Genomic DNA, 27438 nt, shown 5'->3' on the forward strand with positions numbered 1-27438 from the left:
TTCTTTATTTCCGTCTGTATTTCTCGTAATAAATGTATTTTTGTACTCTGTTTTGACAATGCATTTCTGTATGTTGCTTTCACTAATGTATGCATTTAGAGGCACACTTTATCCAAATAGGTGCTTTTTTGTACACATTGCTTGGAGAACTGCATGGCTAAAGTGCAGATCTGGTAAGATCACCTTAAAATGCAAGCGGAATCTAATTTCTTCCCCATCCTTACCTGGGCATAAGCCACATTGAACCCAATGGGATTTACATCTGGGGAGATAGGCATAGGATTGCCCCGTAAAACACTTTTGCCAAAATGAACTTAGTCATCCCTAACTTTGGCTGAACAGGGTTCATCCTTTGTGCAGAAGTCTTGTTGCTTCAAAATTATTAGCATGATTCCAGTTGTTTTTAAAATGTGTGCGTGCACACACAGTTATTGCAATATCCACAGAAGAAAATAGGCCCCATAATTTGATGGGAACCTTAACCGCATTAAGGATCTGCTTTTTTTACTGACAGTTTTTCTCCGAACACAGGTGCAGAGTTCTGGAGTTACTCCTAAGTCAGCCCACTCTCTTTTTGTTTTCAATTTAATTATGTTTCCATTGAGTTCAAGTTGGGTGCAGACAATGAGCTGCAGCTGTGATCTGAAAGGCTGTTTGATAGGGGAGGGAGCCAAGACGCTAAGCATGGGTTTGCGAACAAAAAGCCATGGTATGATGTACCTGCTAATTTGAAGAGCTAATGAGAGCTTTTGTGGCATCATGCTGGGTGCTCTGAAGATGCTCTGCACATCCTTTGTAAGCACATCATTTTTGGCTGGAAAGAACCTCTCTGATAAATAAAAGCAAATGTGTGGTCCTTTCAGGATCATTTTAAAAGACATCATGATCAAGCCATCCCTTTGAGGGCAGGATGCCTCTATGCAAAAATGTTAAACAAATGCTCTTTGAATCTGGATCTGTGCTGACCAGGGCAATTGGGTGGCATTGCATTAGACGCCAAATAGAAATAATCTCATAGCTCACACAGCTGAAGTTTCCATGTAGCTCTTTTGAGTACAATGGAAATATGAGTGGGGAAATGGAAGTTTCTGATTCAATTCAAGGGAGGGAATCAGTTGCCCATAAACCTAGCGTGATGTGCCCAGACTGGATAACACTTTGTGGGTTGTGTCCACTGTTGGCTCTTCCTTACTTTAAAGTGGATCCACTCACAAATGTTGGGGAACCTGATTTTCACCTATCCACCCCATCCAGCTCCTGGGGATTGGGAGACGCTCTACAGTAGAATGAGATATGACATGGAGGGCTGCAGTAGGCAGAGAGGGGGCTGCAAAAAATTGACTTGACTCAGTTTGTGCAAGCAGACGCCCTTTTTCACAAGGGAGATAAATTTCATGTTTAATGGGGAGCGTAGCTAATTTGCACTTTCTGAAAAAACATTCGGAGCAAAACAGACTCGTACTCCTCCAAATTTTGCAATGCAGTTTTCCACCCATGAAATGTATACAAAAATGCAAATACCCAGGTTAAAGCGTGCCTGCAAATGCATATATTTACAACAGTAACATACAAAGATGCATTTTAGTAGGGGGGATTGCTTTGCACCTGTTTCTATCGGGAAAAATCACATGCAAAAACGTGTAAGGAGAAATTCAAACAAAAATGCTGATAAATTTTCACAAGGACCCCTTTTTACTTTTTTTAGGAAAGCAAACTGATGTAGAGACATGGGGAACTGAACTTAAGACTGGGAAAATGAGAAACTGAGAGTTGACCTATGTGCCCATCTGCTGGGCACAGAGGCGTGGTGGCTGGATACTGATGAGTGGGCAGCAGGAGAAGTGGGGCTAGAGACTGACAGACAGACAGACTGACTGACTGGGAAGAAATGAAAAAAATTCCTTCCAGTAGCACCTTAAAGAACAACTAAGTTAGTTCTTGGTATGAGCTTTCGTGTGCATGCACACTTCTTCAGATACACTGAAACAGAAGTCACCAGACCCTTCTATATAGAGTCGTCAACAGGCTCATCACAGCTATCTGCCAATCACCCATTCCCACCACCCTTCTGAGTAATACCCCTCCCCACCTTCTCACTATATAGAAGGGTCTGGTGACTTCTGTTTCAGTGTATCTGAAGAAGTGTGCATGCACACGAAAGCTCATACCAAGAACTAACTTAGTTGGTCTTTAAGGTGCTACTGGAAGGAATTTTTTTTGTTTTGACTATGGCAGACCAACACGGCTACCTGTCTGCAACTGGGAAGAAATGATCAGTGATCTGGCAGAAGCCTGTAACTTCCAGGAGGGGGGAGTCAGAGGCAGGAGAAGCTGCGGGATTGGAGAGATAAAACAGGTGCAAGTGGAGGGAGATATAGGTCAGGTTGATACAGAGTCAAGGGTTTCCACATCTCCTCCTCCTGCCCCCATGGCAGGCATTTAGTGTTATGTTACGGTTTTGTGACTGGCACCTCCAGCACTCTGTCAAAATTCAAAGTGCACTACCTCCTGGCTGCAAAAGGTGGGTGACCCATTTTAGGCGGGGTGTATACATACACACACTACACACAGTGGTACCTCGGATTAAGTACTTAATTCGTTCTGGAGGTCCGTTCTTAACCTGAAACTGTTCTTAACCTGAAGACCACTTTAGCTAACGGGGCCTCCTGCTGCCGCCAGAGGACGATTTCTGTTCTCATCCTGAGCAAAGTTCTTAACCTGAAGTACTATTTCTGGGTTAGCGGAGTCTGTAACCTGAAGCGTATGTAACCCGAGGTACCACTGTATATCCATATGCTACAATCTTCAGATAAGGCCTTGCTTATGACATCTTTAGGGGACGCGGGTGGTGCTGTGGGTTAAACCTCAGAGCCTAGGTCTTGCCGATCAGAAGGTGGCGGTTTGAATCCCTGCAACAGGGTGAGCTCCTGTTGCTCGGTCCCTGCTTCTGCCAACCTAGCAATTCAAAAGCACCTCAAAGTGCAAGTAGATAAATAGGTACAGCTCTGGCAGGAAGGTATTTCCGTGCGCTGCTCTGGTTTTGCCAGAAGTAGCTTAGTCATGCTGGCCACATGACCCGGAAGCTGTACGCCGGCTCCCTCGGCCAATAAAGCAAGATGAGCGCCGCAACCCCAGAGTCAGTCACGACTGGACCTAATGGTCAGGGAACCCTTTACCTATGACATCTTTGCCTTGTGAGACTTGGTTGACAACCACCAACTCTCTTTCCTCAATACTTTCCAGCTGGTATTTTTTTGTCTTCAGGTGGAAACTTCTTCACTCTTTGTGTGACTAACCCCCCTCCCCCCCATTTTTAAACTTCCATTACATTTTTATTATTTCAGTTCATACGATCATCCAGTTTGTCTTGCATGTTTGTCCTGGTTCACTGAGGAGACTCCACGATGACACAATCCCATTTTCAGTGATCTAGAAAAACACTAAGATATTTCCAAAAAGAGAAACCGTGGGCTGTATAAAAGGTTAAGTAAAACTTTATTTTTACTACTTCTTCTTTTTACTACCAGATGCCTCTCGTCTCTCAGAAACGAGGGCATGGTGTATCAAAATTTGTTCAAAGCTCAAATTTTAATTCTGCCTCCTGGCTCACCTTCAAGCTCTCTCCCATCTGGTAAAAGAAATGAGGAATGGTTAATTAGCTGATGAAATTATTTGGGTATGGAAAGTGAAATACCAATTATTAGTTTTATAGTAATCATAATAAAGTTTGAGCAGCGAGAATGAAATGAATGTAGGCATATGACACTGCCTGGAGAGTGTGTGTGTGTGTGTGTGTGTGTGTGTGTGTGTGTGTGTGGAGATATATGTATATATAGATAGACACACACACATAGACACACACACCCTCCCAATGTAGAACATTTTAATTTTGCAGCGATTTTATGTTAGACAGATGTGTGAACCTGAAAGCACCTGAGTGTGGGGGATTAAATTAAGCTCTGCATGCTTTGAGATTATAATTAAACAAATGAACATTGTAATATAATTGGAAGAGACGGTGTGTTTCATTTGTTTTACACCGATAAGTTTTCTTGAAACAAATAATGTGATTTACTTTAAGCATGCTGAGATTTGCCGGCATTTGCGGTTTGCTTCGGAAAATTAGTTGGAAAGATGGAGAAGCATTTTTGGCAGCACTAAAATTGCCGGGGGGGGTCAGAGGTGCCTTCCCCTCTGGTCATTGATTATGAGCTCCCTTAGCTGCTGTTCTAAGAGGCTTCACCTGGAGTATGTATGATTGATTTGTCCTCCCACGCTTGCTCTGTTTAGATATCTCCATTGTGCTTCTGTGCGCTTGGCTGGGGAGGGCAGTATGGTCTCCAGCTCTGCTTCAGTTTGTGTAACTGGACTGCCTATCCTGACCCATCCTTGTTCAACTCTTGGCCCCCTATCTTTCCTTAGCTACCCTTTGTAGAAAGTTGGTGTTGGAGTGGGGTGAAATTGGGATGAGTGTCCTTGAATAGTGATGTTCCCAAAGCCCAACTAGACTAACCCCTACCTATCTGCCCCCTTGATCAGGCATAGGCAAACTCGGCCTGCCAGATGTTTTGGGACTACAACTCCCATCATCCCTGACCACTGGTCCTGTTAGCTAGGGATGATGGGAGTTGTAGTCCCAAAACATCCACTACACCACATTCCTCAGACAAACAAGCCAAGTAGTACCTTAGAGAGGAAAGGAAGTCGCCCCCTTACAATCTCAGTTCTCTGTTTATTCAGAGGAAAGTGATCTACATCAGATAACTCCTCTGAGAATGAATTGAACATGATGTCTATTCATGCTGAATACAGTACGGTTCTTAAGATCTTCTTTCAATAGGCCTTGGACCTTTTGGAAATCCTAAGTCATATTCTATATTTTGGCTGCTGTCAATTCTGGATCTGTATTGCTGTTTGGTTGCCATTTGCTGTTGTTATGTTTCATTGAAAATTAATTTCCTCCTGCCCACTCCTGCCCACTCCTCCCCGCCCCCCAGTGCCTTGGGCACGTCTAGTGGAAAGACGGGCTACAAAAAAAATAGTAAAAATTTAAAAATGTTGCTTTTAAATGTTGCTGCTTTTTTGGTATGCTGTGTGAGTTTTATTGATGCTGGTTTTGCTTTTTGTGATTTGTAACCTGTCCCGGGTCTACAGTCAGAGGCAGATTTAGGGGAGTGTGAAAAGGAAGATGGAAGCACATGGCAGAGAAGCTATACAGTATATCTTGTTTTCCCCTCCATTCTTTTCCAGGTAGCTATAGATTTTACAGCCTCAAACGGCGATCCCCGGAACAGCTGTTCACTCCACTATATCCACCCCTATCAGCCGAATGAGTACTTGAAGGCACTGGTAGCTGTTGGGGAGATCTGCCAAGACTATGACAGGTGAGAAGAAAACCACATTTCTTTCAGAGTCGTTTCTACAGCATAGCATTCAAATAATATGTCAAAGCTGGTGGTTAAGTGCTGGAACCTTTAGTGCAACCCTGAGTCTGCAGGGTGTTTATACAGCTTCCTGTTAATCATTCATTCATTTCCCTTCACATTCCGAAACACAAAAAGTCTGGTTCTTTTTTTAAAAGAAGATTTGTTGCAGTGTGGCGACAGCTCTTGAGCCCACTTTAACTGCACAAACTCGATAAGTTATGGTATGTGCTTAAATCTCTCCAGCAAAGCAGTGACACTCTGAAGGCACCCTGAGCGTTTTATGTAAAACATATACAGTAGATTCCACAAAATGGTAAGAAAAATGTACAGAGAAATCCCACTGATCATTTGGATCCTTGGTTGAGTATCAGAGCTTCTATCTTTGATGTAAAAAGATGTTATTTTCCAAGTGGTCTTGAAACATGTAGAGGTGACATGTAGAGGTGACATGTAGAGGTGACATGGCCGGCCCTCCATGAGGCAGACTGAGGCAGCTGCCTTAGGCAGCAGAACCCAAGGGGTGCAACATGGGTGCCTCTGGCACTGCTGGAGAAGCAAAGAAAAGTGGCTTCCAGTATCTGGCAAAATCTCACGAGAACCCAGTGAAATCTCAGGAGAACTCACCAGAACTTGGAAGGTTCCGCCGTGTCACCCCAGTAAGTGAGGCTGGATCTCAGTGTCCAGGCTGAACGATGGGGGTGGAGATGCTTCTTCAGGTATACAGGACTGAGGCCGTTTAGGGCTTTAAAGGTCAGCACCAACACTTTGAATTGTGCTTGGAAATGTACTGGGAGCCAATGCAGATATCTCAGGACCAGTGTTATGTGGTCCCGGCGGCCACTCCCAGTCACCAGTCTAGCTGCCGCATTCTGGATTAATTGCAGTTTCCAGGTCACCTTCAAAGGTAGCCCCACGTAGAGCACATTGCAGTAGTCCAAGAGGGAGATAACTAGAGCATGCACCACTCTGGCAAGAGAGTCCACAGGCAGGTAGGTTCTCAGCCTGCGTACCAGACAGAGCTGATAAACAGCTGCCCTGGACACAGAATTGACCTGTGCCTCCATGGACAGCTGTGAGTCCAGAATGACTCCCAGGCTGTGCACCTGGTCCTTCAGGGGCACAGTTACCCCATTCAGGACCAGGGAGTCCCCCACACCCACCCGCCCCTTGTCCCCCCAAAACAGTACTTTAGTCTTGTCAGGATTCAACCTCAATCTGTTAGCCGCCATCCATCCTCCAACCACCTCCAGGCACTCACACAGGACCTTGAGGTATGTGGTACCCAGAACCTATTTACCAGTCTGAAATGTCGGCTGTCAAGTTGACAGGGAGTGCCTTGTCAGCCCTGATGCTAATAATGCCTTCTAGATCATTCTTGAGGAGTTTACTGTTGTATTCCATGTATTACACGGCAGGGTGCAGTAATTAGCCAGCTTCAAAGGATTGCTATTTGCATGGTAATGAAACCTTTTTTCAAAGGCAAGTGAAAGAGTTGAGTGGAACTCTGCTAGAGGAGCATAAATGGAACTTCTGCAAATTGGAATGAAATCCCTGGAGAACGACCGATTATATGAGTACCAGCAAAGAGCAGGGATAAGAAATGATTGCTATTGACTGCCTCCTTCCTCGGTTCCCCACAGTCACATGGCATCAATTCTCCTCATAATCCCAGGAATTGCATTTCCAGTCAATAGGAAAGTTCTCATGAAACAAGCAACGCTTCTGCTGTGGGTGGGGAACACAAAGAAGAAATGAAGTTTCCTGTGCCTTCATGACTATGCATCTCCCCTGTGACCATTGCACTTCCCTTCCTTTGAAGCTGACTCGCAATTTAGTCTTTCCCTTTGAGCTGCTACCAGCAAGCCCTTCAAATTGTAAACTAAGTTTCGGATAAGAAAAATAGTAGCAGTAACATTGATTTGTTATACAGTGGTACCTCAGGTTAAGTACTTAATTCGTTCCGGAGGCCCGTTCTTAACCTGAAACTGTTCTTAACCTGAAGCACCACTTTAGCTAACGGGGCCTTCTGCTGCCGCCGCACCGCCAGAGCACAATTTCTGTTCTTATCCTGAAGCAAAGTTCTTAACCTGAAGCACTTTTTCTGGGTTAGCAGAGTATGTAACCTGAAGCGTATGTAACCTGAGATACCACTGTACAGTCAAACCACTGTTGTCGAACGTAATCCGTTCCGGAAGAGACCATTCGACTTCCAAAACATTTGACAACCTCCGTTTGGCTTCCGAAAATCATTTGAAAACTGGAGCAGTTATTTCCGGGTTTTTGGCTTTTGGGAGCCGAAAAATTCCAATACAGAGGCATTCAGGAGCCGAGGTTTCACTGTATCTACAAAGTGGGTTCAATGAAAGAATGGCACAAGATCCTAGGTGGGTCTACTCAGAAGTAAGTTCCACTGAGTTCAATGAAACCTACTCCCAGGTATATAAATAGGACTGCAGGCTTAATCAGTGTTCCCAGCTTAGCAAATGTGTGTATGAAGCTTTATGTTTAAATAACATTTAAATGAAAGTGCCATTTTAACATGTGGCCCTAAATACGATACACTATCAGCTTCAATTTGGTTACAGGGTCATTCTGTATGTCCTATTGCAACACATTATCCTAAGTAGCTATTTGTGTTTTAACCTATTCTATGGATAGATGGATTTCTATTTCTACCCAGCTTTCCTCTCAAAGGAGCGCAGAGTGGCAAACAGACCTACAATTTAAAATGATGCAAAGCAGGAATATTCTAAAACAGTTAAAACATTCTAAAAATAATTACAGTTAAAAACACCTAAAAGCAGTTGCAGTTAAAACATTGTACAAACAGCATTAAAAACTTTGCATCCAGTTATATCTGGGTTGCTAGGAACAGTGTTCTTCAGCTGCAAACAGAACTGTTTTCAGATTTCTCCTGAAATTTAATTATGATGGATACAGGTGAACCTCACTAGGGAGAGCATTCCACAAATGGGGGGCTACCACTTAAGAGACCCTCTCTCCTATTATCTTAGTTCAAGTATTAGTATTTATTTATTTATTTATTTATACATACATACATACATACATACATACATACATACATACCCTGTCCATCTGGCTGGGTTTCCAACAGAATATTAAAATACAATAACCTATTAAATATTAAAAGCAGGCATATCCAACATGTAGATCGTGATCTACCAGTAGATCACTGGACGTGATCTGGTAGATCATTGGCTCTCCCCAAATAAGCTGAACAACTGTGGCTCCCCTAAAAAAAGCTCAACATTTTACCTCCTTCCTCAACAACTTTGACCTGAGCTTTGATCACTTCCAGTCTTCAACTCTGTGAATAGATCGGAGTGTCTTGGGAGTTGGCCACCCCTGGTCTAAAACAATTGGCTGCCCCATGATACCACAATAACAGTTGTCTACCCCATTGGCTAGGCTGGGCAATATAACGAATACTGAGCTATATGGCCCAATGATGGAGCGGTATAAGGCACCTCCCTGTCTTTGTTCCTCCCTCAATTTATTCCTAAGCTTTGATGGTTGTCTTAAAAATAGATGCTTACTGCATCTTTGTGCTTAGCCTACACACCTGAGAACTCGTTTCATGGAGTTGTGGGGTGCGGGCGTGAGTTTTGCCGGAGCAGCTTCTTTTAATGTTGATCAGTGAAATTTATGGGTTTAGTATTTAGATTTAGCTTGGCTGGTTAATTCACTCATAGATGCCTTTCAGAAGTTAGCTTCAGGGCATGCGTATTCCCCATGTTCATTAATTATTCCTCTTGTAGGTAGCGCACTTGCATTTTGCATCCCTGTGCACTTAAAAGCTCAATTATAGGCACACATTTTTTCAAAGTCAGCGGATTCCACTTCTCCAAGGCACCTCGGGAGTAATTTGTAGGGGTGGGGTGTGGAATGTAAAACTGGCAGTCATTAAAGTAGGTGCATATATTTTAATCTGTTTTTTAAACATTTATCATGTGATCTTGTAAAAACACACACACACACACACCGACTCTACTATCTTACTGTAGTTTTCCAAGGCCCACCAATGTATTTGGTTATGTAATAATGATCATAAGCCTTTGCACTTGAAATCTGCTATGCATTTTAGAAGAAGCTTCTTGAAACGCAGTGTTAGTATCCACACAAATATGCTGGAAGGTAAAACAGGAGTTAAGGGACCTTGTTTACCATTTGGGAGTTATAATTACTGGGGATGGGGTAAGTTGTAGTTCAGCAACATCTGGGGGGCCAAAGGTCCCCTACACCTGAGTTAAAGGAAATTAGTAGGTAATAGGATACAGAAGGGACGCGGGTGGCGCTGTGGGTTAAACCACTGAGCCTAGGACTTGCCGATCAGAAGGTCGGCAGTTCGAATCCCCACGATGGGGTGAGCTCCCGTTGCTCGGTCCCTGCTCCTGCCAACCTAGCAGTTCGAAAGCACGTCAAAGTGCAAATAGATAAATAGGTATCGCTCTGGCGGGAAGGTAAACGGTGTTTCCATGCTCTGCTCTGGTTCGCCAGAAGCGGCTTAGTCATGCTGGCCACATGACCCGGAAGCTGTACGCCAGCTCCCTCGACCACTAAAGCGAGATGAGCGCTGCAACCCCAGAGTCGGTCACGACTGGACCTAATGGTCAGAGGTCCCTTTACCTTTATCTAGGATTCAGAAGATGAGCAACTTTTACCAGATTTAACAAAAGAGCAGGGCCATTTGCCTTCTTAAAATACAAATTATTATGAAACCTATATGGTGGTGTAAAGGGTTCTGCACCTTTGCTCATATCAAAGAGTACCAGAAACTTCTGGATATGTAGTTTACTACTCAACTAGCTTTTACTCAGAGTAGAACATGACTAGGTTGGGGCCATTGATTTCAGCAGCTCTACTCTGAGTAAACCTTAGTTGATACCACCTTTATTGCTTGTTTCAATCATTGGATTAGTGAGTAGAGTGAGATATTGTTGCCCATGGTATTATCCAAGTGAATAGACCAAGGTTGCAGTAGTGTCCACAGTTCCACACACACAGATGTGCATGTAATTGTGGGCAGAACAGTATCCTGAACTATTCTAACTGATTCCTCTTGCCCTTTAGATAAAGAAAAGGAGGAGGATGTTTCTAAATCCAATTCTGATTCCTCTTTGGTAGAACAGAGTTTTCAGTCCTTTTAATCTTTGTTGTTGTTGTTCTGATTTCTTAGTCTCCTGAATATTTTTGCATATCAATTCCTGATTATTAAACAGGGCTTCCCTACTTCTACCAGCCTTTAATCAGCGTAGGCAATCAGCAGGCAATTAGCATAAAATTAAAGTTGCATCACCTACTTTGCTTTTGACAGCCCTCGTTGAAGGGGCACAGAACTAGCACCACCATGTAAAAGATGCTAACCCATATTTCTGAGACTAATTGCTAATATGGTACAGGGCAAGGCAACAAGGCACTGTGTTTGTTGTGATCCGTGCAGAAAACACAATGAGGAGGAGCCACTGTATTCTGTTGGGTGGGTAAGGGTAGCATGGTTTGCGGGTGGCACTGTGGGTTAAACCACAGAGCCTAGGACTTGCCGATCAGAAGGTCAGCGGTTAAAATCCCCATGATGGGGTGAGCTCCCGTTGCTCAGTCCCTGCTCCTGCCAACCTAGCACGCCAAAAAGTGCAAATAGATTAATAGGTACCACTCTGGTGGGAAAGTAAACAGCGTTTCCGTGCGCTGCTCTGGTTCGCCAGAAGTGGCTTAGTCATGCTGGCCACATGACCTGGAAGCTGTACGCTGGCTCCCTTGGCCAATAAAGCGAGATGAGCGCCGCAACCCCAGAGTCGGCCACGACTGGACCTAATGGTCAGGGGTCCCTTTACCTTTAAGGGTAGCGCTTACACACTAGAGTTGGCATCCATCTGTCTCAGGAGACAATGGAGAAGTGTGCCAGGATGATGAGCCTTTGACCTGAGGCAACAGGCCTTTTCTAATGTTCTTATTTCAAGCCTTCATTTTGCACCGAGATATTCTTGTGAATAAATGAAAAGGGCTTAGTATAACTGCGCATCCTTGTTTTCCTTTTGATTTCAGCGACAAAATGTTCCCAGTCTACGGTTTTGGAGCCAGGATACCTCCGGACTATAAAGTAGGTGTACAGGTGAATCTTCCTTATTCTCTTGGTGGGTAGATTGCTGGAGAAAAGACATACAAGTTGAGAAAGGATGTTGAAGGCTGTGGGGGAGATCGCCAAGCAGTTTTAGAGTTCCCCGAGATTTTTGCAGCTCTGAAGCTCTCTGTGCATGCTATATTGCTGTGCGCATAATTGCGAGTCCTAAATGTTCTGCCAATGAAGATAATTTGAAGGCCTCTGGCTCTTCACAGAATATTACCATATTGCAGAGTTCCCATGCCACTCAGTTTCCCCTCCTGTTGTGACAAATCTTATTTTTAGAAAATACATTTGGCATTGAGACTGGGTGTCAAATGCTTCAAAGGGGTAGGATTAATGTAATTGCTCAGAGAAACCTTTCTTCTTCTTTGCGGTGCGAATGCATTTGAACCGAAGCGATATGATCCAAAAATGGCGTCTGAGAACCAGCCCAAAGGTGGTCATTGTGTGAAAGGGTGGTGGGGGTATTGCATAAACTAGAACAATAGAAAATAAAGAAATATGCATATCCATTTTTAGTAGACAGCCGAAATTACTAGGCTAGAAAAGCTCTCTACAGTACTAGTGATTTGTGCTTATGGCAGTGTTCTTACTGGGGACATACAGTACATTGGCCCGTTTTGGCCAAGCCATAGTTTAGCACAATGTCAATGAGCTGCAGTAAGGTTTGAGCTTGTGCACTCCAATTTATCCCTCCAGTGTGGTTGCAAGGGGGAAATCTTCAGCTTAGAATAACTGCTTGTCATGTTGGCCAAGTCTGATAAATTGTGGTTGATTAGAACATTGGAAATATGGATTGCGGGTTATGAGGCTGGCTTTTAAAACAAACAAACCATGGTTACTATTAACCATTGGAGGACAAGCTAAGCTGCGGTTAAAATCAGAAGGGAATGTTTCTGAGAGTGCACACACCCAAGGCTCGCTGCTACTTCGTCTCATCATGCTCAACTGCTTTAGTATGACACCACCTTTAATGTGATGTCTGAACTGGACTGGGTCACTGGATATTCTATTTATAGCTGCCAATAATATTGTTTTGACTTACAACCTTAATGGAATAACACAGCGCAGGATGAATTATGCTCTTTGCGGCCCTTTCTAAATGTAATGGCAAAGTCATCCTATGCTCACTGACATGCTTTGTTTGCAGTTACAGGGAAAATACATGGTTGTGCCTTTCCTAACATTACTTGAAGTGAATGAAGTATAAGACAAGATGCTAGAAATTCAAACAGGCATAGATTTGCAAAATCGGGGGGAGGGATGATATTTGAACGTTAAATTTGATTCATTTTTCTCTTGATACGTTGTTGGGAAGATATACACTTGAAATAGTACGATTAAGTGCTTAGGAGTATAAGTGAAAATTATGCCCACAAGCATTTAAAGAAATGTTAAGCTTGGTCACATACACTTTTAAGCCAAAGTTTAATTACTTCCACATATGTTCACACACGCACAATGGAATAAGCTTGTCTGAAACTGGGAAAGTAATGAACATAATAATAATGACCACTATTAATTTGGCTGTCTTTTCCAATCAAAGCACGTCATGCAGTCTAGATGTATGACACAAATTCCACAAGTATGAGGCAGTGTGATAATTAAATACACTCAAATGAAAAATAAAAGGTTCCTTTAAACAATTTTCAGTGACTGTCCATATAGGGACAGCCTGTGTGAATTCTCCATCTGCTGCAGGAAAAACCTGAGTCACTTTTCTGAACTAAAATGTTATTTAATTTTTTTGGGGGGTTGCCCATAGGTCTCTCATGATTTTGCAATCAACTTTAATGAAGACAACCCAGAATGTGCAGGTAATCATTTTGTTACGGCAAAGAGACTGATGTGTCTGATGTAACATATATTTGGCTATAGACCATGTCATTTTTGTGCCTTTTAATTGTTTGCATTACCTTCTGAGAAATAATGGGACATGCTATGTGAGTCACGGAGACACAGTTATAGTTGTTAGATTCCTTTTAGTGAAAGAATGGGAGCGGTTAGGGTTTTTTTAAAAAAACAAACAAACTAATAATTATATAAATTGTGTGTCTTGTTCCTCTATTTGATCCTTTTACATGGTCTTGTACGTATTCTGGTATTTTATGCATTGTGACTTGCTGTTCTTTTTATTGATTATAGTTTAGTAATTATTTGTTGTAATTGCTAAGAGTAAATTTCTGTTTAATTATCATTTGCCGGTATTTCATTTTATCGTGTCCTATGATATTATACTGGATTGTTGAATATTGCTTTATTTGATATAAGTTGTTAATTTTAAAGTTAGGTTTTTCTTTTGCCTTTTTTTGTATGGGATCAGATTGTTTGTTGATGTGTGATCTTTGTTGTATATTCTGATGTTTCTTCAGCTTGTAAACTGCCTTGAGTATAGTAATATACAAAGGTGGTATACAAATTAAAAGTGAAATGAAATGAAATGAAATGGAAACCCCCTCTTTCCACTATGATTTAATTTTCCTTTTGATCAGCTAGTGTGGGGAATGGCCATATGGCAAATGCACTCTCATTGGCCTTCCACAGGGTCCCTTCCACCTCAGTGAAATTATCCTAGAAAGAAACATTTAATTGGAGCCAGTATTATAGGTTGCAGTGTATGCTTGGGTGCAATGTATGGTGCCCCACAACAATGTCTCTGGTTTACAAATGTACCCACTGGTCCAAAAAAGATGGGGAACCTCTGAACCAGTTAGCTAAGGGGAAATAGCTTGTTGTCTAAAACTCAATTTAAACACATGAAATGAGGCAGTCCCACATGTAGAAAAGACTGCAGATTGAAGGCCTGGCACCTTCATGTATAGCTGGCGTCAGGCTTCAGGGAATCGGCTTGCTCCCCCTTGGCCATAAATGAACAGATCAAACAAAATGAAAATCTTACCAGTTAGTTTCTTTAATAAACACAGCAAGGGGCAAAAGAAAGCATCTGCCCAGGATGGCGGTGCTCCCAATAAAGGGTCACCGCCCTCCGTCCCTATTAATCTACGTCACTCCTACGTCTTGTAATCTGAGTTTGTAGCCTCTGTACTAACGTTGGAGAAGGGGGAATGAATACTATCCAGAGACTGTGAATCTGTTAACTCTCTCTCTTCTAGTGTTCCTTCTGATAGTTGTTCCCCATCCCGTATTTCCCAGCTTCTGCCTTCTGAACTGTGCCCCTCTGCAAACCACTGTTCCAAATCTATCCTGTCCTCCTGCTCCTGGGAAGATTCAGGATCAGGAGGAGAATTGGCTCCCACCATTCCTCCTCAGCATGGTCCCTGGCATCTGGGGAACAACCGGTGTCTGAAAACCCAGAGAGCCACTACCAAGGCAGTGTAGTCTTAGGGTGGGGATCTGTAGTCCTCCAGATTCCCATCAATCCCAGCTAGCATGGCCAGTGGTCAGGGAAGATGGTAACTGGAGCCCCATGACATTTGGGGTACCCCAGGTCTCCCCTAGTCCTGGATCACAGCAGACAATACTGAACTAAATAGGCCAATGGTCTGACATGATATAAAACATGGGTGGCGTTTTAAATACGAGTCACCTTGCCATGCTAGCCAGGTTGGATATGAACATTTTAAATTAATTACGCAAAAGGTGGACAAATATTTTAATAGGATTCCAGATATGTTTTTTTCAGATATGCCCCAATATAACAAATATGTATCTTTAGAAAAGGCACAGTCTGTTGCACTCTGGTTCACTGCAAGTAAACATTTGACTATGAGCGGCAAGAGAGAAAGTTATTATCGTCTAATCATTCAAATCTACAGAGCTGAAGGTGTGGACATCCTCTGGTGTCCAGATCTTAAGACCTCTATGGTATAGAAAACTAATGCATCCTGCAAAGTGTTTTAATATCATCCAGGGTGGTTAATGTCTGCAAAATGCACCGTTTAAATGCTGTTGGCGAGGAGAAAAGCTGGCTCATGAATTATATATTACATAACATCTGAAAGAGGTCAGGTCAGCAGGGGAGAGAGAGAGAGGCTTTGAGCAAACCTTTCAGAGCCACAGCTGCGCAGAATAAATTGGCAGGATAGTGGAAGCGAAATGGCGTGAATCACTCAAAAGAAACATTTTTTTGTGAGGGAGAAACGAGGGGCTCTCTCTACGGAGTCATTGCCCCAAATATATTTTGATTAATGACTGATCGTGACGTTATCTGCTGTTCTTTCCCCCTTTTTAATGTCAGGGATCCAAGGAGTGGTCGAAGCGTATCAGAACTGCCTGCCTAAGCTTCAGCTCTATGGGCCTACAAACATTGCTCCCATCATTCAGAAGGTGGCTAAATCAGCCTCAGAAGAAACCAACAGTAAGGAGGCATCGGTGAGAATCGCAACAGACTGGCAAGCTAAACTAGACTTTGGGTGTAAACTGCATCCTCAAGAATGCATAACAGATTAATTGCCCATGAACACACTCTGACAACCCGTGTGTACTTGCTATCCTAGGGATGGTAAAGGGATGAGTTTCCCCTACTTTTTCAGTGCACGTTTGGAGGGTTCATTTTAGTTGGGGCACTTGGTCTGGAACCAAGAAGTGATGGGGAAGGGGGAAGAGGGAATCCGTTTCCACTTAATTCGGTGAGTATGGAATAGTGTGCTCTTGTGTCCGTTAGTAACTTAACAATTAAACCCCTGTGTTGCAAACAATTATCAGTAATATCCAAGGCAACACGATGACCAAGTACAACAATGCAATATCAATATAAACTCTTTATATAGTCTATACAGAACATTGAACAAAATGAGAAATCAAATAAACAGAAATCTTATAAATCTCTGAAAGTCAGTAGATGTGCACTCTTGATGGATTCTCTTGAAAACATAGAAACCAAATAAACATAAGTCTTATAAGTCTCTGAATGTCTTTGTAGACTATGCAAGTCTCTGAAAGAAGCAATGTGTCCGATTCTTATCTGATGAAAACAAGCCATAAAGCTTTCTTTTATGACGTCCAACACTGCCGATGTAGTCCGCAAACAGACGTAGTGAACAGTTTTTCCGGATATACCCACTGTTTCGTAGAATTCTTCTTCAGCACAGCAGAAGGATACGGCAATTATTATTGAAACGGATAAGGCCTCTCCTCCTGCAAGAGGGGAGGTGTTGTGGGCGGGAAACGATTCCCGCGTCACGCAGGGGGTGTTATGCCCCCTGCCCCATTCGCATGGCTGGCGCGTCACGCCCCCGGTTGAGCACCCAACCGGGTGGCTTGGCAGGGGCGTGGTTTGCTGCACAAGAGGCCGCCGCGCCAGCCATTCTTCCCATTTGCTGACCTTTCCTCTGCGAGTCAGCAGTATTAGGGATTGGTTACAGCTGTGAGGGTATTGGCGGCGAGCCTCTTGGTCTCGGGTGGCGGTTAGGCATTGGAAAGTGTTGTTGGTGTGTGGAAGGGCAAGGTGTGGCCATCGCCTACCCCTTCAAATTTGGGTATTCCGTTAAAGGAATCCGGCGGTCGTGGATCCTGTCCGATGCCTGTGTGGCGGGGGGCCATGGCACGACCCCCGGTGACATCAGGGGAGAGGTTATAGTTGTATTAGCATCAACAGGCTCCCCCTACTGGTGGCTAACCCCTCTTCAGACTCAACCCTCTCCGAGTGGGTGGAGTCAAATCTTCTGTGGTCCAATGCCTAAGCCAATACCTTCTCACTTGCTATAATCAATAAAGTTGTGGCCTTTTCTTGCCCATTAACCTTATACACTGTGTCCACATGTCTTTATTCCTCCAAGCGGGGATCGGGTCCTCAAACCACAACAGTTTCTTATCTGATGAAAACGGCTTGCATTGTTGTACTTGGTCATCGTGTTGCCTTGTGTATGTAAGGCAGAAACAGTGCCTTTTCATTATATGAGGCACAATAGTGTTAATAAATACACATGTATTTTCATAGAATCAGATAGATTCTATCTGGGATACTGCCAGGGAGACATAGGCCATCACTGCCTCCACGCCGACTCCAGACTCCGGACGTCCATCGACCTCCCGTAGATACAGTATCAGCAATTAGCGACATGAGCTCCAGAAAATAGCCTTCCACATTCCAGAACTGATGCACGCTCTATCAGCAGAATTCACACAGCGAACGTTGCACTCAGGAGAGCATTATTTAGAAAGTTTATTCAGCGTTGGTCAGAACAAAGAAAAACATGACTGCCTGCTAGCGTGTTCAGGCACCGAGAGAGAGAAACGAAAGCAACAGGAAACATAAACATCCTGTGAACAGGAAATACGCAGACTCTGTGACTCACAAAGCCTGCTCCCTTTTAAGGTGGAACGGAAATATCCTAACAGTGTTCATGCAACCTCTGCAGCCTATAATGCAGCTATGTTCCAGTTCTCTTCATTTGGTCTACAGAGCTCTAGCTAAAGGATGGACAACCTGTTTGTTCAGCATTCATCCCGATTTGCTTGCACAAATATGTTGGAATATGTCTGTCCTTTTTACTGACCATTTGTTCTGATTTGTTTAAGAGACCATGCAACAACAATGAGCGTTTGTACTGCATTCATTCTGATTTTATTGGGGGCTGTTGACATATCTTACTGCCGAACTTTCCTTCATCCTACGCTTTCCAGGCCATTTCCATGTCACTTTCCTAAGTGCAAAAAGCCCATAAAAAAAACAACTAGGATAACATAGCAGCATAGCTGTCAACTTACAGATTTGAAAATAAGGGACCAGCAGCCTCAAAAATAAGGGATCAGCAGCCAAAATAAGGGATTTTCTGGGCACAGGTATGTTCAACTTCTGAGCCCCTCCCAGCCAAAGGCAGAAAGCCCAGCCAGCAGCCAAACAAAGCCTCAAGCGGTGGTTCCCATAGCGCAGCAACCCGGCAAAGGGGATGCAGCAAGGAAAACCACCGTCACCTCTCCACTGGGAAGCGCTGAGCAAAAGCAAGTCCCCGGGCAACACGGCCAGTTTGATCGGCAGACGGCATGCAAGCTCCCCCCCCCCAGTTGTTCTTAGACTCCTTATTGGCTGAGCAACTCAGCTAAGCAACACAGTTGGAGCCTCCCTCCTCCCTGGCCAGCAGGGAGGGAGGGAGAGGAGCTGCTTCCTTTGAAACCCGGGAAATTTAAGGGACATCATCAATAAGGGACAGCAGCGGGACACGGCGCTGGGATAAGGGACTTTCCTGCCAAATAAGGGACAGTTGACAGCTATGCATAGCAGTTTAACATCCTCTTCAGTTGCACAATCCAGCTTTTTGGTATGTGCTTCAGCCCCTTCCACAAAGGAGTGATAACCTGGAGGCCACAATCCCCACTGAAACCTTTTCCATTTACATCATTCCTTTTGCTTTCAGTGAAAGTTAGTTATGACTACCTTTAGATGGAACAGGGCTATGGCCTGTAATTTCTACCACCTTTACAATAGTTCATACCGCCTTGTTTAGTAACTAGATTGGTCATCCAGGTGACCATTCTAAAGTTACATACAGTGGTGCCTCGCAAGACGAAATTAATCCGTTCCGTGAGGCTCTTCATATAGCGTTTTTTTTTCGTCTTGTGAAGCAAGCCCATTGACAGCTTAGCGGATTAGCGCTACAGCTGTCAAGCGGCTTCCAGCGATCAGCTGTTAAGCGGCTTATCAGCGGAACAGCTGATAAGCAGCTTAGCGGCTTAAGAAAAGGGCGGAAAAAGTGGAAAAAAACCGTGGGGGGATGCAAGATTTTTTTTCCTCTTGCGAAGCAACCCCATAGTGGAATTTGTTTTGCGAAGCGCCTCCAAAACGGAAAACCCTTTCGTCTAGCGGGTTTTTCGTCTTGCGAGGCGTTCGTCTTGCGGGGCACCACTGTAGAGGGAAAATCAGTCATAACTATTCATACCCCTGGCATCTTGCCTTGTTGCAAATCCCCCATTACTATTCAAATTATAATGCTGCATATGCTTCTGTACACAAAAAATTCTATGCTGCATATGCTTCTGTACATAAAAGGCATGTTTAAATAAAAATAGCATACAGAATGCATTGCAGTAGGATAAATTGCTTGCAAAAACGTGTATCTTTGGCAAAACTGCAGATTAAAATGCTGGTGAATTTTCACAAGGACTTAAAGAAGAAAATCACAGACTGATAGGAAAACGTGCAAAATTCAAATTAAAATTAGAAAAATAAGAAACAAAGAGAAACAGAAATTGAGAGATTCACCCATCCCCAGTAGGTGAAAAGCATAGTTTATGTAGTGTTTAACATATTTTAAAAATTTGATCTCTTCCCCCACTTATTCATAGCATAATAAAAAAACCCACATAATTCCCAGGGAAAAGTGCCAGGGAATCTCTGCATCATTGATTTAGGAATCGTTGCTGGAAATGGATTGGAATGTTGACTTTCTTTTTCAACCCTTCTATAGCAATATTTCATCTTGCTGATTCTGACGGATGGCGTCATCACAGACATGGCCGATACACGCGAAGCCATTGTTCATGCCTCCCATCTCCCCATGTCGGTCATTATAGTTGGAGTAGGAAATGCTGATTTCAGTGACATGCAGATGCTGGATGGGGACGATGGGATCCTGAGATCGCCTAAGGGAGAGCCTGTTCTTCGCGACATCGTTCAGTTTGTGCCATTCAGAAACTTCAAACATGTAAGATTAATTTTCGCTGTGTTCTCTTTTGGAATGTGTTATTTCTTAGTCCGGGGACTGTAAAAATGATGAGCCTCAACCCCTGTTTTCACAACTAAGGATCAAACAGTGCAGGTTTTTAAAAATGCAAATTGTGTCAGTTGGTGGTGGGAAGACTGATAATTAATAGTATTAGAGCAGGTGTAGAGGGGGAATCTAATCCTTTCTTTCTCTGCTGCAGTCTTGAGGAAAAGCCCTCTTCCTAAGCTAGTATTTGCTTGGGGCGAGGAGAGGAATCCTCATTGCCTGACCTGAAATTATATTATGAAGCCTCATGTATTTGTTGGATTTGGGAATGGATAAAATTAAAAAAATACAGATTTATTAGATTTGGAAGGGCATGATTTTACAATCCTCCATTGGGAGGTATCCCCCAATGTCTTTTAGAACATAAATCATATGGGTGTTTGTGAGCGGAGCCAGTAGTAAACTTTGGGGCAGAGAGTCTAATAATATGGGAACTAATTGCAAGGCTGTCTGTCCATCTTTGAGAGGCTAAGGAATAAACCCTACACAAATCCAGAGTGGAGTCCCTAAGACAGTTAGATGGCATTTTGTACACCTCCTTCCGGTAACTCCTGCAGCCAAACTGGAGCCAAATGTATTGCTCTGTTTTCCTTTGGACCACATCAGCGAGGCTGAGAGTGAGGTCTTATCATCTAGGCAGCCCAGGACCTCCATACACACTGCCGAGAGAGCTCACTTAGGTGCTGCCAACACAGCAAAAACAACACAGGAGGCAGCAGTTGCATGTTACCTGTCTCTACAGCCACAGCAGGAGCTGTGATTCTCCAGCAGTTTGACTCCGCCCCTGGAGGTGCACTCCATTCTCTCTACTTGTGAAACTGTCACAAGCCCATAAAACAAGTGTATATCTTTCCAACTTTCTACCAACAGTGCAATCCTATGCATATCGAATTGAAACTAAGTAGACACCATCAAGATCAGTGGACTTAGGAATAAGTCCTACTTAACTCAATGGTACTTACTTCTGAGTAGACAATGATTGTGTTGCTAGTGATGCAGGAAAATAGCCCTGCTGTACCAAACAGAAGTGCTCAGATATCCTGACTACGGCAGGTTTTGAGCTGGGAAAACCTGATTTCCTTTCTTCCTTGGATGTTTTTTAAAGGGACAGAACCTGGAGGATGTTCTGAGCTATCAAGCCAGTTCTAAGATTTAATAATTAACAGTCCCACTCACCATTGATTGCTAAGTTCTCTAGCCAAGTAATATATACAAAAAAGCATATACTAGAGTAAAGTGTACTTGAAAACACGTATGTAAGTGGAAATCACGTGGAAATATGCATAATATTGGTGAACATTGCTTGCAAATGTGTGTATTGGACAAAATTGTATACAAAATATTTGTATTAAGAGAATTGTGCACTAAAATACTAATGAATTTTTATACAGACTTTTTTTAAAAAAAAAAGCTGATGTGGAAAGGCAGAGAACTAAACGTGTTATTAGAAACCAGTTCGCCCACACCCACATCTGCAGTAATTTCTTTGTCAAGTTTCAGTTTAAAGTTCGCATTTATTAGACAAATATATTAGACATTAACAACCTTACTAGGCCACCTATGAAACAACAGCTTTAACAAGCTATATATTGGAAATTCTCATATATTACTGTCCTGCTCCTGTCACTAATTACCAGATGCAGTTTTCTATGGCAAAAGAATTGAAATGAGACTGATTTATGAGTTGGTACTACTACATCTCCTTTCAGTTTATTGAAAATATGCTTCCGGGCAAAACCAGTTTCACCTTACTTGGACAGAGTTTAAATTATCCCCAGCTGAATGGCTGAAATTGCAGGTGCCAATCTGATTGGACTAAAATTACAATATTCCTGCTAAGTGAATTACTTAAGTGTGGTGTGATCAAGTGATTTTAGGCTAAGCTGATGTACGAAAACAGCATCCTACTCGTAAGAGTGAACCTGCCTTCCTGACCCCTGGTGTCTTTCAGATATTGTTGCATTTCATTTCCCATCAGTCCCAGCCAACAGTCATGGATGATTGGAGTTTTATGGTCGAGCAGTATCTGAAGGCAAAGGGACGCGGGTGGTGCTGTGGGTTAAACCACAGAGCCTAGGGCTTGCCGATCAGAAGGTTGGCGGTTCGAATCCCCGCAATGGGGTGAGCTCCCGTTGCTCGGTCCCTGCTCCTGCAACCTACCAATTCAAAAGCACGTCAAAGTGCAAGTAGATAAATAGGTACTGCTCCGGCAGGAAGGCAAACGGCGTTTCCGTGTGCTGCTCTAGTTCGCCAGAAGCGGCTTAGTCATGCTGGCCACATGACCTGGAAGCTGTACGCCGGCTCCCTCAGCCAGTAAAGCGAGATGAGCACCGTACTCCAGAGTCGGCCACGACTGGACCTAATGGTCAGGGGTCCCTTTACCTTTACCTTTTTAGTATCTGAAGGCAGGAGGGCCGTTCAGTGGTTTTAGAACTCTGCTTGTGAAGTAGACAGCTAAGATTCTCCACCTCAGCATCTGTGCACTGGAATTAGCTGCTCCAAATAGGTCAAGGATGGCCATTACAATGAGCTTTTAATCTAGTAGAACAAGACAGATGCTTGGAAGCTCCTTCAAGGCTCCCATCATCCTACAGAACTGCACAGGAGCGAGACAGTGAGCGAGTGAGAAGAGTCGTGACCCTCATTAAGCTCCAGCTTGAGAAGATAAATGCCATTATCGTCTTGCTAGGTTGTAGCTGGGGATTCAGCCGTAGAAAAGGTATTGCCAGATAGCGCTGTCTCGGCAGACAGGGTCCTCTGTCACGCAGCTCTGAAGTTTGCCATGTTGGCATTGAGCAACTCTCATCCCAGAAAGAAAGTAACCGTTGTCGCCATGAAAAATTCGCCTTTTAAAGACTGCTAGATTTCTAGGCTATACTGTTAATCCCATCGAATCAAAAGGAGGTTCAAGCAGAATTTACTTCTGCATTTCTTTCGAACCGAAGTGTGCGCTTGCATATGTATGAATGAAATAAAAACGCAGATCTAATGTTCATTGTGCACAGTTGTTTCATTTTGTATTGTATTTTCAACTTGAATACTTTAAAAATAAGTAAATAGAGGGGTGGCAACCTTATACCCACTCACCTGGGAGTATGTTCCAATGAACTCAGTTGAGGTTTACTTCTGAGTAGGCCCACCTAGGCTTGTACACGTGTTAATCTTGTTTATTCAGCATACTATGATTTTTAGGTGTGTTTTCCATCATATGTGTTTATACTATTAGCAGGACTTCCAGAGTTTATGCAAAAATCCAGGATCTACTGTAGATTCCAGCGTATTAGGCGACTGGGCGTATTAGACACCCCCCAAATTGACAGTAAACGAAAAGGCTAACAGTTTTTAATATATATAAAAAAGCTTACTGTGACAATGCAAACTTAACGACTCAAAATTTGGGTAATGCATAAAAATTGTTACAAAAACCAAAGCAGCAACTAAGATGAAATTAAAGCATAAATACTGAACATTCCACAGGGATGTAGACTTCTAGAACAGTAAACCACAACAAATACATTAAACCGAATGCTATATATTTCAGAAATGTTACCAAATGCATGCATATAGGTAACAGAACAATAACAGATAAGGGTAGACTACAGGAAGTATTTGATGTTTCTCCTGCTAGCAGAAATGCAGTTTCTTTTGCACGTTAATAAAAAATATAAGCAGGTGGAGTGTACTGCAAAATAGAAGCATGGTGAAAAATCATTTAATGCTTAAAGGACCCAAAGACTTCAATAGAACTGGAAGGCCTTTGCATGCCATAGTGATGATTAGGGCAATAATACCCAAAGTTGCTCAGTCGTCACAAACAGCTGACCAGATGGATGCCAAATGACTTGGATGCTTTACCCCATCTTAGTGTGATTACACAAAGCAAATGACAACATAGCCTTACATCAGAGGCCTTGATGTTGTTGTGGACAAGTTAGCCCCATATGCATGGGGGGGAACTGGGCAGCCTTGTCAAAGCCTTGTATTTGCAGCATTAATCATATGCTCACGGGTGTTTGGCTAGACTGAGGTGGAATAACCTGCATCTTAAAGGCCAGCATAGTTGTGCTGATCACAACCCTGTTGGTTATGGGGTTATGTGTGTGGAACGGCACATTTTAGGTAGAAGTGTGTTAACAACTGTTATTTTCTGCCATTTCCTGCAGGCCTCTCCAGCTGCGTTAGCAAAAAGTGTTTTGGCTGAAGTTCCAAACCAAGTGGTGGACTATTACAATGGGAAAGCGATTAAACCAAAATGTATGTCAGAGTATGAGTCTTCCAGGACAGTAGCTCCATGACCTTCCCTGGACACTTTTACAGAGTTCAGATATGCTACTACTTACAGTTACTGTACTTAAATGAAAATAGCACGTTTTGGTGATTTTTAACTCAAATAATTTTTTTTGCATGTGTAGCCTAAAGGCTTGCCGGTAAAGGTTAAAGCAATTGTATTGTTGAAGACTTTTTATGAAAACAAAAACAAAAACAAAATTATAACTCTTTACCTTACAGCATGTCGCCTTGAAATGAAAAAAAAAAGTTATCTGTATCTGTTTTTTATACAGGTTTGTTGAAATTTTGCTAAATTTCTTATTATCTTTACACTGTAAAGCATTTTGAAACATTTATTGGAAGTTGATAGCCAAAACGTCTTTGGGTTTATCTGCTATGATATGAAAAGGTTTTGGTTTTTTTTTCAAAATGGCAGGTGCATGGACTGTATTTTGCATGTTCCAAAATAAAAACAACACAGTTTTGCAGTTGTTGTGTTTATTTATTTCTTGCCACAAATCTGCCTGCTGAAAAATTCTCATCGACTCTTCCATTCTTCAAATAATAACAAAATAAATTGAAAATCACACCAGAACATTCTAGGAGATTTACTTCCAAGCATGAATCTAAGATCTCTGTAACAAACATGACAACAGCTTGTAAAAGATGTGCTCAAAACAGCCAATATTATGAAAGTTTGGGCACTGTGTAGAAAGTCCCAGAGATGCACACAATTTCTGTAACAGCAGGAGACTGTAGCAGCTGCAATACGTCTTAACTGGCCAGTAGGCTTGCATGCCATGTCATGTTTAAAAATAGCCATGGCTAGCTGTTACAGAATTTTGGTGGACTATGTTTCGGACACATCTGATCATGTTTGTAACATTAACATTTTGTTTGTTTCATTACATTCATGCACAATGGCCAGTTTTGTGTAGACACTATGGAACCTAAACTGCATGGCTTTAACACAGCAGGTCACTGAAAGGCTGATTATTACACAGGCATTCTGTGTTTCTGAAGGCCCAAAACTAGGAGTATTTGAACCATAGAATTGTAGAGTCGGAAAAGATGAGAGTAGAGTCGGATTAAGAGCTTCATGGTTTACCAGCTGAGCTATCTCAGCAGTTGAAAAAAATGCACAAAAGGGTGTAAGGAAATTACTTATTCAAAAAAATATTTTAAAATCTCCCGGAAGTCCATTGATGTGTTTACCCTCTGCATTCCTCCTCAGGCCAACTCAATAATTTCCAACTTATTGCAAAGAAAGTTGTGCCCAACCAAATTTTAGAAGGGTGGTTTCCCCCCTTATATAGCTCAGGAATGGGCAACATTTTTTTTGTTCCCAAACTTGACCCAACTGTCAAAACCCCTTGTAATTTGCAAGTCTCCCCATCCTTTCTTTTTAAGCCCCTGATCTCGGATCGCAAAGCCAAGCAGGATTAAACCCTGTCCATCTTTGCTGATGCACACACGTTATTTTAACAACAGGCTTGCTATCCTGTGTCATCTCCAGGACAGGGTGTGACTCATGCATGTTGTGCAACGATGGCTTGCAGGGTGGAGTAAGGAAGGGAAGAAAGCAATTACCCCAGGTCTCCGGCAAGGTGTTCTGAGTACTGTCGTTGTATTACTCTGCCTCTAATTTAAGCCACTCTTAATTCAACTGCCACTCGAGGTCTGAGTCCATTGATTCTAGCTGACGTGCAGGCCACCTGCATTATTGTTGAAAAATAATTTCCTCAATCACATCGACTCTCCCAAATGCAGCGGCTTTCAGGCTCCCACCACTTAGTCCTCACTTCTCTCTACCAGCTTCCAGAGAAAATATAGTTTAGTCTCTTTAAAAACAATGGAGATTTCTGTGTGTCATTTGTAGCTTCTCCGTGAGCTACTGAGGAAGAGTTTGGATGTGTCATTTTTTGCCTCCGTTTCCTAAACTGTACATCCGAGGAGCAACAAGCAGACGTCTGCCCAGTTCCACCACATTCTTACCTTTTTATACCACAAATGGGTTTTCGTTAATAGTAAGAAGAACGTGAAAGGTTATCTGCCTAGCCAAGGTTTTTCTAAAATATAATCAAGTTGCGTGAAAAGAGGCTGCATTTGAGTTGGCATTTAGGACAAGAAGTTACCTACTAGATGAGCTGGTAAGAACGTGTGAACACAAGGCTGAGCATCCCAAATTCCACCTAAGGTCCTGGACTTTCGTTTTTGATGGCACGTCAGCAGTTTTCAACACAATACACCTCACTCATCATGTTTGGAACAAACTCTCTGGGGCTGAAGTCGCAAAATGGCAGGTTCTGCATGTGTGCCGTGACACAGGAGTCCTTTCCACATCAATCCTTGCCCCCATGGTTCATTCTTTCTTTCCCCCTAGTTGCGGATCAGAATTTAATCTCATGAATAAGATGCTATGTGATATGTCAAAAGTATATTGTCTTTGCACTCTGGACACAAAAGACTTCCCAGATTGAAGAAAATACTTTTAAGCAATGAGGCAAAGAGGAGGGAGGGATGAGGCGGGCTGGGAAGAAGCAAACTAAGATTATAGTAAATAATTTCATTATAATCCACTCTTACATACTTTCTGAAGTAGAAGCACTGACAAAATGGGGATGTGTTTTATTTTTTTACACTCTGTTGCTACTTTAATACTTCTTTCTTCAGCAGAAAAGGAATTAGCTCTTGACTGATTTAGTATAATAATAATAATTTATTATTTATACCCCACACATCTGGGCGGCTCCCAATAGAATCAATAATAATAATAATAAAGCAATATAACATCAGACATTAAAAACTTCCCTAAACAGGGCTGCCTTCAGATGTCTCCTAAAAGTCAGATAGTTGTTTATTTCCTTGACATCTGAGGGGAGGGCGTTCCACAGGTGGGCACCACTACCAATCAGAGTATGGAGATCTTCAA

At 42.7% G+C, this 27438-nt stretch overlaps 1 protein-coding gene across 5 annotated transcripts in view; it reads left to right on the forward strand.

Annotated features, from left to right (window-relative positions):
- Window positions 1-24994, forward strand: part of CPNE4 (copine 4) — a 271371-nt gene extending 246377 nt beyond the window's left edge. For 4 of the 5 annotated variants that reach the window (XM_081882992.1, XM_081882989.1, XM_081882991.1 and 1 more), the window contains 6 exons: window positions 5251-5384; window positions 11490-11556; window positions 13334-13385; window positions 15767-15900; window positions 19935-20171; window positions 24401-24994. In XM_081882992.1, coding sequence (XP_081739118.1) covers window positions 5251-5384; window positions 11490-11556; window positions 13334-13385; window positions 15767-15900; window positions 19935-20171; window positions 24401-24532 — 756 coding nt within the window. In that variant the 3' untranslated portion in view covers window positions 24533-24994. The remainder of the gene's footprint in view (window positions 1-5250; window positions 5385-11489; window positions 11557-13333; window positions 13386-15766; window positions 15901-19934; window positions 20172-24400) is intronic. The other variant, XM_081882993.1, reaches the window with a different exon arrangement.
- The last annotated feature ends 2444 nt before the right edge of the window (window positions 24995-27438 follow it).

This window comes from Podarcis melisellensis, assembly GCF_964234715.1.
Source record: "Podarcis melisellensis genome assembly, chromosome: 12".
NCBI lineage: Eukaryota > Metazoa > Chordata > Lepidosauria > Squamata > Lacertidae > Podarcis > Podarcis melisellensis.